At 36.7% G+C, this 13,381-nt stretch overlaps 1 protein-coding gene across 1 annotated transcript in view; it reads left to right on the plus strand.

Annotated features, from left to right (window-relative positions):
- The window catches only part of LOC136152769 (exocyst complex component 1-like), a 41,075-nt gene that overhangs the window by 13,586 nt on the left and 14,108 nt on the right, over positions 1-13,381 (plus strand). The window contains 3 exon segments of the mRNA XM_065914141.1: positions 4,371-4,476; positions 10,568-10,731; positions 11,301-11,408. Of these exon segments, the coding sequence (XP_065770213.1) occupies positions 4,371-4,476; positions 10,568-10,731; positions 11,301-11,408 (378 nt within the window).

Genomic DNA, 13,381 nt, shown 5'->3' on the forward strand with positions numbered 1-13,381 from the left:
GAGATGAGGGAGGGGTGTTGATGGGCTTTGAGTAGCAGAATGACATGCTCTCATTTAGTAAACGGCCATTGTAGCAGGAACCCTTGGGCTCAGGACTCTACTGTTGTGTTGTATTCTGATTAGTTTTGAGTCAGCAGAATTCTGATTTGGAGATAGTTTACAGAAGAATATTTGCATGACTGGAATCTTTGCCTTCTGAAGTTTTAAGAGGATTAATACTGTATTTTGAATGATTAAATATCGTTACATCTTAAGAGTTTTGTGCCAACAAGTGCTTTGTCCCCTAGTGAATATTCAAATGAGTAAAATAATCAATAAGCTTTTTGCCTGATTGTGTTCTCAGTGAGTATTATTGCCGTATCTTTATATATATGTAGCTTCATGAATGTAATTTAAAGTGAAGAAGCAAGCCAGTAGCCAGTCTAGTGCTGAAGTATGGAATCATTCTCTGCTCATGGTATATTTTCAATTGACAGTATTGATGTGCTTTTTTAAATGAAATTATCTTATTTCCAAAGAATCTTGCTTTATCTTGTGTTTGAACTTGTGACAGACCATGCAGTTTTATGCCTGATAATCTAATTTGGTTGCTCAAGTGTTTTCAAAAATAGGAATCTTATTAATATGACCAAGAAAGGAATGAAAGGAAATGGAAGGAAAGGAATGAAAAAAGGAACCTGACAAATCAGTGTTTCTTTGGTAAGAAATAATAATTAAATCCAGATGCTATTTGTACTTGATCCTTTCCATGTAGTGTGTGCTAGTGGTAAAGAACCCGCCTGCCAATGCAGGAGACAGGAGATTCAGCTTCAGTGTCTGGCTCAGGAAGGTCCCCTGGAGAAGGAAATGGCAACCCACTCCAGTATTCTTGCCTGGAGAATTCCATGGACAGAGGAGCCTGGTGAGCTCTAGTCCATAGGGCTGCAAAGAGTTGAACCTGATTGAAGTGACGTAGCACTCACCTTTGTACTTGGTTATTTGTACCCAGCTCACACTTTTTGGCAGGATCAGGAAAAGCTTGTCTTCATTTCTTTAGGGAAAAGAATAACTAGGCCCTGCCCCAACTCTACTTACGGCTGAATCTAAGCAAACCCCTGATTTGGGGGTGTATGTAATTTAGAGCCTAAGGAAAATAGAGGTGCGTTGGGCATGTAATAAGCTCGGCTGCCCAGAATCCCTTCTGCCTAGCTGGGGCAGTAGAGCATGTAGAGCAGTTGAGCAGGGAGATGGTTTATCCTTGTTTAGGTAGGAACAATCTTTCCTCTCCCAATAGCCCCTTGAGGCCGACAGTCTTTAAGACTGCTCACACATTGTCTCAGCCTCAGTCCTATATTTGTAAATATAGAAAATAAAACATGGTGTTATCTGTAAGACTCTAAAGTGAGCACAAGAAAAAGTTGGAAATACTGCCTGAGATAACAGTATTTAAGCTCAAGATAGTTGGATTTTAAGTTAGGTGCTGTATACAGGATGCTAAGAGAAATACTCCCAGTGAGAAGCTTCTCTCTGAATTCAGTAAGTGAATGAGCTGGGAGTCACGCCTGTCTGTGGGCTTCCCCACCTGTGGGTTCTGTTGAGCACCTGGGGGAGGGTGTTCAGTCATTTCAATTGTATTGAAAAAGAAGGTGATTTTCAGTAGTCTGCTCAAATCACTGTTTTAGAAATAGCGACTGTTTAAATTGCTTGGGTAGTAGTGTGCACTTAGTTTGGGTATTGGAATGCAGTCTGTTATATTGAGTGAGTTGAGTAGAAATCTAATGAAGATTTTATGAATTATAAGTTGGTCAGCCATTTACATTGATTTCCAGTGATCAGTGTTTTTGTGATAATTTAAAATTCAACGAATGAGATGCTGAAAAGTGAAATAGCTGAACGAAATAGGAATAATTTTAGTGTCTGTTTAGCTTTAGATTTGCTTTTAAAGCTACACACAAAGATCACAGGAAAAAATTTCCTATTTAACTTTCCTTACGGAGAATCTGTGGGAAATGTATGTGGCATGCAAATTGGAAAAAAGAAGGCTCTATATTATGTTTCATCCAAAAATTTTTTATAAGGACGTATCTATCAATAAAATATCTAAATATATATAAATATATCTAATATATTTTTATATACTTATAAAATAACTTAAAAAAATCAATAATGAACTATGAGTCAGTATACAAATAATTTAAGTGATATACCTTTGAAAGTTACATCTGATGTTTAAAGCAAAGTAAACTGTTCTAAAACTGGATGTGTTTGAAATTGAAGTGTAGATTTCATGATAAATTTAAAAGAATAACTAGGCATAGGAGTTTTTCTGCTGCGGATTTATTTAAATTTAGTGAAACTCTACATAAGGCATTTAACATAGGATTTGGAAAAATACATGGCCTCCCACTGTTGACTCTTTCGTCAGGGTATAAAATATTTTTGTATGATAATAAGCATAGATGATGAGGGAATGAGTTTGCATGTTAAATAATAGATGTTTTCATTTGAACTAGAATAAATTTTGTTTTTTAAAAAGAAATCATTTGATTATGAAAACTGTAAGATGTGGTAATTAAATTCTTATGAGAGTAACCTATTTGGGGCTAATTTACTACCCCATGCTGGCAAGGTATGGTAAAACTCAGTGTCCTGCTTCAGTGTCATTGATCCTGTCTGTTGGTATAATAATTTTTGAAACAGCATGGTATTATGGAAGAAGAGTTAAAAGATTCCCTTATTCTTTAGCACTGTAATTTTACCCTTAGGAAATTATTCCAATAAAGCAGTTCATTAGAGATGAAAAGCTTGTTGTAACATTGTCTATCACAGGAAAACATCAAAACCAATTATGTAGTCTGTGTTAGGAGGTTGGTTTACTAAACTGAATATCAGCAGAGCATAATACTCTGCAGTCATTAGCATATGACCTGGAAAAGCGTGATTGTGCTGCCCCAAACACCCAGTATCGTATGAATGCAGCTATGTTTAAAATACATGAAAGGTAATGTGTAAATTACCATCGGATCATTGAAAAAGCAAGAGAGTTCCAGAAAAACATCTACTGCTGCTTTACTGACTACGCCAAAGCCTTTGACTGTGTGGATTACCAAACTGTGAAAAATTCTTCAAAAGATAGGAGTAGCAGACCACGTTATTTGCCTCTCAAGAAATCCGTATGCAGGTCAGGAAGCAACGGTTAGAACTGAACATGGAACAACAGACTGGTTCCAAATCAGGAAAGGAGTATATCAAGGTTGTATACTGTCACCCTGCTTATTTAACTTATATGCAGAGTACATCGTTTGAAATGCTGGGCTTCGTGAAGCACAAACTGGCATCAGGATTGCCAGGAGAAATATCAAAATCCTCAGATAAGCAGATGACACCAGCCTTATGGCAGAAAGTGAAGAACTAAAGAGCCTCTTGATGAAAGTGAAAGAGGAGAGTGAAAAAGTTGGCTTAAAACTCAACATTCAGAAAACTAAGATCATGGCATCTGGTCCCATCACTTCATGGCAAATAAATGGGGAGACAATGGAAGCAGTGAGAGACTTTATTTTGGGGGGCTCCAAAATCACTGCAGGTGGTGATTACAGCCATGAAATTAAAAGAGGCTTGCTCCTTGGGAGAAAAGCTATGACCAACCTAGACAGCATATTAAAAAACTGAGACATTACTTTGCCAACAAAGGTCCATTTAGTCAAGGCTATGACTTTTCGAGTAGTTATGTATGGGTGTGAGAGTTGGACTGTAAAGAAAGCTGAGCACCGAAGAATTGATGCCTTTGAACTGTGGTGTTGGAGAGGATTCTTGAGAGTCCCTCGTACAGCAAGGAGATACAACCAGTCAATCCTAAAGGAAATCAGTCCTGAATATTCATTGAAACAACTGATATTGAAGCTGAAACTCCAATACTTTGGCCACCTGATGCGTAGAAGTGACTCATTTGAAAAGACCCTGATGCTGGGAAAGATTGAAGACTGGAGGAGAAGGGGACAACAGAAGATGAGATGGCTGGATGGCATCACCGACTCAATGGACATGAGTTTGAGCAGGCTTCGGGAGTTGGTGATGGACAGGGAGGCCTGGCATGCTGCAGTCCATGGGGTTGCAAAGAGTCGTACATGACTGAGCAACTGAACTGAACTGAAAGTATAAAAGTGAAAATGTGAGTGTGATTATTCAACTTCATATTTTTACAAACTGTTAATATTATGATGCCAGTTCAGTTTTTTTAAAAGATGGAAAATAGCCTTCTTGTGTCCTATGAAATGCATCAAATATTTTAAGACCACAAAATTGAAAACAAGCACAAAGGATATGGGGGGATTGAGAAATGGAAATTGTTATACTTGTTTTATTAATGAGTATGTGTTGTTTTCACTTTTAAGAATTGCATGGATTGTTTGTCATGACTCTGTGAGAGAGAAATTAAAGATGTCTTTGAAGTTGCAAAGATCAAGATGACTGGCACAACTAAAGAAAGCAAGAAGCTTGGTAAGCTTAGGCACCTCAGTCCCCTTGTTTTCTCTTCTACTAAAAATTATTTATCTGTGACACATAATTTTAAGACTTTTTAGGCAAGGTGGAAGGAGATACAATAGAATTAGTAAAAGAATAAATCTAATGCATTGGTTTGATTTATAGGTTTTTCATGGAACAAGTATGTCTCTAAAGCCTTATTTTTACTAATTAAAATTCTGCAGTATGTGAACTTGACAGCAATTGTATATACATGCCGTGTCTAATAAAAGTACAGCGCAGACGCGGAACCCGTAAATACGGAGGACCAACCATGGGACTTGAGCATCCATGGATTTTGGTGTCCACCACTGGTGCTGGAACCAACCCTGCACAGATACCAGGGACAGCTGTGTATAGTCACAGCAGCAGCAGTTGGCCAGAGAATGAAGTGCAGTCTGGAGAGAAAGTACTAGATTAAGAGACAGATGTTGGAAGTTCAGTTTCTGATTTCCTAAAAGACCTTTTGTACCAGTTGGAGGCAAGTCTGTGATCTCTTAAGTCATTGCACTCCACAGGGAAGTGAAGTGATGCCTGGCTTCTTACTTGTCACTGGCTATTTTGAATCAAAAAGAAAGTTGCTAAGTGTTTTCTCCCCTGTGAAGGGGCTGTAAAAATGTCACCAAAATTTCTCCTGTAATTATACTTTATTTTTCCAAAGAGTTATTTTTGAAACAAGAGGGGTTTTTGTTGCTTCTAAATATGTTAAATAAACAAAAAACTTGATTTAAAAGGATAACCAGTGAAAGTATCAAGTTGCAAGGAAATGATTTGCCGAGGCCACGTTCTGCTCTTGCATGTACCCATCTCTGGGCTTTTTGGATGGAGTTCTGTGCCTGTCGGAGTCAGAACCTGGCCTTAAATGGCTACAGTGTGTCCTCTGTGTCTGCATAGCTCCCCTTTAGAACCATGAGTGTAGCATTTGCTTGTTGAAAGGAGCCTGTGCCCTGATTGAAATTGATAGCTCGTCTTTCCATTCTTTTCTTTAGGACAAAGAAGACTATCTTTAGTAGTGGGTAATTATTTTGTGATTCACTGGTTTGTGGTTTGTTTTTGTTTTTAATACAACACTAATATATTGGTGATACTAGTTCCGATTTTTTAAATGGTTTGAATCTGTGTATTACACTTTGGTAAAGATACTGATAAAAATATTGGGACAATAGGCTTTTGGAAACAGAAATGCTAACTCATCCTAAAGGTTACTTGTTCTTAAACGGTGTGTTTATATCCTTGTTAATGTTTCACCATGGATATGTTAAATTGAAGAAGGAATTCATAGGGCCTGGACTCCATCTCAGGCCTGTCCGTGCTGATCGTGCTCGGCTGCCTCTCCAGTGGACTCTGAACTCTCTGCTTAGTGCCTGTGGGAACGACAATGGAAGGATAAGACCCCCTCCAGACAGGGGAATCTTGAAGATCACATCCAGGTTGCTCATTGCCTAAGAGGAAGCATACCGTAATCACCCCTGTCTCCGGACAGGTCATAAACTTTTCCTGTATCTATCAGGATGTAATCACAGGCTTATCGATTATTAACTGGTTGGAATGTAACTCCGGGCTTATTGACTATTGACTGTTTGAACACACAACACTTGAATGATGGGGTTATTGTAGTTGTATTTACCCTACCTTTGTTTATGTAAGTCTCAACGGAATTGAGGTGGTGGGTTTGGACACGTACACATGGGGTAGGTGGTGGGGTTTGGGCACGTACACATGGGGTAGGTGGTGGATTTGGACACGTACACATGGGGTATAAAAGATTTTCACAAATGCTGGACGGGGTCCTTGGCTAAGAGGAGACTCTGCCTTGGGCCCGCCGGTGTAATAAACTGCACTCCACTATCTGCATTGTCCTTCTGAGTGAGTCTGTTTCCCGGAAAGCGTGGCTATAACAAAATCAGTTTTTCTTTTTAGTAAACAACATATTAATACAGTTACATGTTTAATGTTTTCATTTAGTATATTTGTCATCACTTGCTACTGCAGTAAAAGGGAAATCTTTCTAAAACTACCTCCTTGGGAGGTTATTAATGCCCCTGTCATAATATTAATTTATCAAGCTTAAGATTCTCATTGAGATAAATGACATAATTGGAATATAATTTAAATCAAATACAATACTATCTTAATGGTATCATTGCATTAACCTAAAACCTTAATTTTTTTTTCTTATTTTTTGAAGTTCTTAAATTATCTTGTTAAAAAATTTTTAATTAACCTAAGACAAGTTTAGAAGATACTTTTAAAACAGGGTTAAAATTACATCTCTCGTATGTATCCATTAAGTAGTAAGAAATAGGAGAGTAACCAAAAAATTATAGTTTCTATTACTTTGATGTTATCAGTTACAAGAAAGGAAAAACTAAATAATAAACAGAATTCAGAGGATAAAAACTATTTTGTTCATCTTTGAAAATGTAGCTTGTTGGTCAACATTTAAAAATAAATTTCAAGTTAAATACAAATGACTTCAGAAGTTCTAAATAGATAGAATGTAAACTTTTTAAAGATACCTTTTCAAGGATTCGAATTATGTTTAAATCAGTTCTTAATAGTAATTACAGTTAAAAGAGAAACCTAAAATTTGGGGAAGGTAAATTTTCAATGGATCAAAATTAAGGAATTATGAATAAAATTTTAAATTTGTTTTGTTTTTTCCTTGCTCTGAAAATGCTGCATCCGAGATACTAATAAAAATAGAAAGTCAGCGGCGGGCGGTTAAAAAAAAAAAGAATAGAAAGTCAGATTGAATGTATTTTACAAAAGGAAATTGTGTATAGTCATAGAGATTCAGGGGAATTCTCTCTTTTTGAACCATTCTTTACTCAAGTCTTTAACATCTACTTAGTTTAGATAATTTAAAACAATGTTAAAATGCCAGTAAAGCACTTTTTCTTTGCGGTAAGGTTTTTATAAAACCTTTGCCTTTCTAAGGTCAGAAGGTTACCCTGATACTCTCAGAGGTGTGGGATTGTCCTCCGGAGATTGATACTTTGGTGTTTTGTTTTTCTTCTGTATTCCTCAGATGTACTGAATGAAAAGACAGGCAAAGGATATCTAGTAATAATTTTTTAAATTGCCCATTTTTTTTCTTTTTACTACTAAGATAAGACACACAAGTATTAGTTGAGTCCATTTACATAATAACTTCCTTATCTTTAGTAATCCAAAACTTAAAAAATGATATGCCAAACACATTTTTTCCAGTGTTTGTCCACTGAAATTAAGAAATCTTGTTGACTCCAAAGGGAGTCTTGAACACAAGACTACATTCAGTCCTGAGTGGATGATTCATTCAGTAAATGTTTATTAATTACCTATTACATGATAATCGCTGCTCGATACTGAGAATGCAGCAATGAGCAAAGACCCTACCCTCTTGGTGCTTGTACTCTAGCAGAAATTGTTTAAGGATATTTAAAATTTACCAGAATATTGTTACTTCTTGCTGATAAATAATATAGACTTTTTTATGAGCCCAAATAGGGCACTAGTAGTATTTATTAACTACTTTAAAAAAGAAAACTATATGCAGAATTAGGCTTTGCTCTGAAACTGGTGAACTTAGTAGAGTGACACCTTAAGATCGCCAGCAGGTACTGTTCAGATTGACAAGCTAGTGGCTCCAGTGCATCCCCCGCTCCTGGTTGCTGTGTGTCCAGCCTTATCATTTCATATTCCTTTAAACTTCAGGCAGACAAGGCTAGGAAGATTGACATGTTTTTGGTGTGGCAAATTAGTAGTTTATACTCGAGCTTTTGCCTAGCAATAGCAACTATCACTATCCCTGTTTGGCAGGAGTTGACACCTTGTTTTCCGTTTCTTAAATATTTCTAGAGTTATATTCATTAATTTTCTGTTTTATTCTATAATTTCTTTCTTTGCCATTCAAGTTAGATTCTCATTTGGGTTTAGAATGTTTCACAAAACGATCTCTACAATTGATCGAACAAATACTAAAGAGAGGTTTTAGATAAAGGAAATGCCAAATGACCCTGAAAGAACTCCAATTCCCACATTAGACCTGTCTCTCAGCTTTACCCTTCTACCTACCCATCTCCCAATAATTAGTGTTTTGATACATGTGTTTTATTCTCAGTGTTCACAGAGCCAGCTAAGTTACTAAACAGTTTAGCTTATTATTTCTAAAATGGTTTTAAAACTCCACTCATAATTTTTTTTTATCAGAGGGAGTATAAAATTATTTAGTACAGTGGAGATTCCTTCCAAGAGCTTTCAGTGAATACAGGATTGTTAATGCATTTAATGTATAAATGTGCAAGTTCATTCTATTAAATTTTCACTGTATTAAATTATTTACTTGAACTCTGTTTTCTTCAGAAATCAGAACTTGGAAGTGTAGTCTTTAAATTTAAGTACATCAGCTTAGGAGACTTAAAAGTGTGGGGGAGGTTTACACATGTAGATATTTTTACCTGAATATTTGCATCAAATAGTACATTAAAAGACTAGTAAAGGTTTTTCTGTCATGTAATTTCTCAAGCAGTAGGTGACCAACTAAACATATGTTGCCTCTCTCGTTGCTTGATGCTCCTGGTTCTTTGCATGTGTCTTTTCAACTAGAGCTTTAACTTCCTCTTGTGCGCGGTTTGTGCAGATTGCAGCTTGCTAACTTGTCTTTGTCTGTGACGCTTGCAGCCTAACCCGTCGCAGCCACACTGCCTGGAAAGGCAGTGCTGTCAGACGGGAAGCCGAGAGTGGGCGTGCTCGGCGTGTCAGCAGGTGCTCTCAGTGCGTGTGTGTGTCTAGGAGCCAGTCGTTCATCCTGGAGAAGCTGCGCCAGAAACACTGCTTGCTCTGGGTTGCCAGGGCTTGGCCAGAAAGAAAACCAACAGAAAGGAAGTGGGATGACTGCATCCAAGAAATGTGTGGCATGGTTAAACATGTATGGTGGGTAGTCAGAAACTTATAAAAAGTCTTAACCGTTATACTTTTGTTTTCAGGCTGTGTTTAGAAACTATAAAATTTCTTGTACGTATGGTCAGATTTTGCATAATGAAACCAAAGTTTGTCTCTAACTAACTGTATATCATATTTGTTGTTGTTATTTTTTACTTTACATATACAAATATGATTTGTATATCATATTTTTTATCACTTATTTTATTATTTGTCCCTTCTGACCATCAGTGAATAATACAGGTTTAGCTGAGAAATAGTCAAGAAGAATAAAAATGTTTTACTGTTTAAATTTAATTCTGAATAGAAACATCACATTTTCTTGTAAAAATAGAATCCTTTAATAGTTTGGTGTATGTAGGATATTGTGCAGACATATTGTTCTCATTTTTCCTCATAGCTATGATAGATACCTATGTTTATACCTAAACTCAGATGTCCCATATTAATATAGTTAACTATGTATGTGTTATGTTAGTTGTATTTTAAATACAACAAATATTCAGGGTTTTGTTTTTGTTGTTTTTTTTTCTCTTTTCATTTTGTTTAGTTTTTAAAAGAACTTTAATCAATTCACTTGCTGAAAAAACAGGAGTGTCTGAGTTCAGGAATGTATTAAGTTGAGTCATGTGTAATTGACGTTTTTAGTAGGACAAGATTAATTGAGTGTTGGTAGTTTCATGTGGTTCAGCCTAATATGTTGATTCAATGTAGAGGCAAATAATATTGGAATATGGCAGTTTTTTTCTAGAAATACAATCATTATGTTAGCTAGTATTCTAGGGGGTCAGTGACTTTCATCCATAGTCATGTCTTCTGAGTGGAAAAGAACTCCTCATCTACTTTTGAAAAATCATCAGACAACTGTGATGAGACTGGGCAGGGCACAGTGTGATCTCTAAGATCCCTTTCAGTCTTATTCTGTGATTCTGTATGATTTCACCTATCTTTACATAGGCTCAGAAGTAGAACACAAATCTTAATGAAAGAGGAAGACACTGTACATCCTCTTCATGTGGCAGAGTTGTGCCCTAACCCATATGAGCCCCAGAAGAGCAGGACAGCAGAAGGGAGCCCTGATGGATGCCATGAACCTTTCATTCGTGAAGGTCACAGCTTTTAAAGGTTTATCATTTCCCAGGTCTTCACGGGAGTTCCGGGAAATTAACCGGGTCTACTTCCAGTCTAAATAAGCTCAGTGTTCAGAGCTCCGGGAACCGCCGGTCTCAGTCATCTTCCTTGCTGGACATGGGAGACATGTCGGCCTCTGATCTCGATGTCGCCGACAGAGCCAGGTTTGATAAGGTAAGATAAAATGACGCATGTTTCTTAAACATTACTGTCAGTTTTCTAGCACCAGTTTGTTACTGCTTTAATTGTGTTCAAAGATTTGGGCTCTATTGACTCTTTTAATTAACCGTGTCTTACTTTCCATTTCTGAATCTAAAAAAAAAAAAAAAATAACTGGTCAAATGGCAACTGAAATGTGATTCATCAATTAAATGACATAACAGCTTTATTAAAATTTGTTTTAAATCATAAAGAGCTTGCATTGTCAATCCAGTTATTTGAGTGACTACAAAGAGGAAACAACTTTTATGAAGCTAAATTGTTTAAATAAAGTTTTATCACTCTGTTCCTCTTTCCAGATTCCAAGTGAGTAATTGTTGTCAGTTTTGTTTTAGGTATGTTCTGACCCTGTTATGCCTCATCAGTACTGCATTGTCCTGTCAATCTTGGAAGTATTTGTTTGGGGGATTCTATTAAGATTATAGATAAAGCTTCCCTGGTTGCTGCAGAAAAGTGATTAAATGTGGAATGTTATTTTAAGCGTTTTGTTCAGTTCTTTGTAGAATCATTTTGGTTTTCTTCAGATCTTTGAACAGGTACTGAGTGAACTGGAGCCCCTGTGTCTGGCAGAACAAGACTTCATAAGTAAATTTTTCAAACTACAGCAGCATCAGAGTATGCCTGGAACTGTGGTATGGGTGACATTTATTTACTAGTGCATATTTATGATCTGTATCATAATTAGCATAATCATTATATTGTCATAATTTTAATATCAGAACAGAAAGAATTTACATTGTAAGGATTTTTAAAATATTTTTTATCATATAAGATATTAAAAAAAAGGATAGGGTTTGGGCATCTAATCTAATATTCTAGACTATCTTAGGGCTAAACATTCTCCAAATTGATGAGTGGGGGAAATGTCTGAGTTTACTTGGCAAAAAATATTTTTAAAAAGCAAATTTATTGTTTTAGTGATCAAGAAAAAGTAAATAGAATTAAAAAATTACAATGATGTTTTAATGTATATTTGTTGTTATTTAGTCACTAAGTCGTGTCTGACTCTTTGCAACCCCGTGGACTGTAGCCCACCAGGTTTCTCTCTCCATGGGATTCCCCAGGCAAGAATACTGGAGTGGATTGCCAGTTCCTTCACCAGGGGATCTTCCCAACCCAGGGATTGAACCCGTGGCTCCTGCATTGGCAGGCAGATTTCTTTCCTGCTGAGCCACCAGGGAAGCCCCCATGGTCTTAAAAAATAAATGAAAGCAAGCGAGAGAAAAATGGAGAGCCTCAAATCAGAATCTTTCTTATGGCTTTCTTACTATGAGACTGAGAGAGTAACAGGCGGGAAGGCCAGGGGTTTCCAAATGGAGGAATGAGGCTGTAAGTGCCAGACATTTTTATCTCTCCTAACCGGCAGAAAAGAACAAACCAGCGATCTGTTTTTCCTTCTCTATACAAAATTAAAAGGAGGTTTCTCCTAACATTCTGTGTGGCCATGACACCTGGTCTCACCTAAAGCTAACTACTCCCAAACCATGAGTTAACCAATACATTTCTTTTTCGTATGGAAATGTTGTCTCAAGCTATGTTAATGAACCCCAGACTCCATCTTCAAGTTGGTTCCGCCAAACGGCCTAACTTAACTTGTTCAGGTATTGTTCCCCTAATCTATGTAAACGAAACTATTTGTTGGTACAAGATGCAAGTCAATAGTTTTATGGCCTGGGATGAATTATCTGGTGCCATTCTAGATTTTATGACATTCCTTTCTTTTCTTTAACAGACTGTGAGTGACTATATACCATACAGCTAAAGACTAGGAGGGGGGTACTCTTTTGCCCCCTTCTGATGCCTATGTCAGAAGCTTTCTCTATCTCCTTTATACTTTAATAAAACTTTATTACACAAAAGCTCTGAGCGATCCAGCCTCGTCTCTGGCCCCGGATTGAATTCGTCTCCTCCGGAGGCCAAGAATCCCGCGTCTTATCGTTCAGCAACAACCTTTCAAGACCATAAACTAATTATTTAATCCCTACTTTTCCTCATCTATGTAATGGGTATAATAATGCCTATTGAACATGGCTCTCTGGTGGCATAAATGTAAGAAAATAAAATGAGCCATTTGCTAGAGTATTTTAAAGAACTTAAAAACACAATGCAAATCGAGTGATTTTTTTAAAATTAAGATGATCTTTAAAGAACTAACATATAAAAACAGTGCTCAAAATTAAGTCTTTCAGATGGTTAGGGGGTTTGTTCTTGTAGATGGTAATTGCTAGTAAATTTGTTAGTTTCTGTAAGAACTTCTGACAGCATTTTTTATGCTCAAGTTTTATTAGGATGATTAATTTTATTACAATGATTTTAATTTTCAATATTCTCCCTTGAACATGTCCCTAGATATTTTCAGCTTTTTATTAAATTGTCCCTTCGTTCCTGCACTCCCTCTGAGTCTCCTCTACCTTTCTCTCCCGCCCCACCCCCCCCAAATGTGCTCACAAGCAAACACAGCTTCTCATTCTCAGATAAAATCTGAAAACAAAGCTTCTCCTGAACATTCTGAAGCAACATGTTAAATTATATAATTTCATTGATAATACTACCTTTAAAAATCATTATTTCTCATCATACATTCTCTCCTAAGAATTTGGAGACT

This window comes from Muntiacus reevesi, chromosome 22 (assembly GCF_963930625.1).
Source record: "Muntiacus reevesi chromosome 22, mMunRee1.1, whole genome shotgun sequence".
NCBI lineage: Eukaryota > Metazoa > Chordata > Mammalia > Artiodactyla > Cervidae > Muntiacus > Muntiacus reevesi.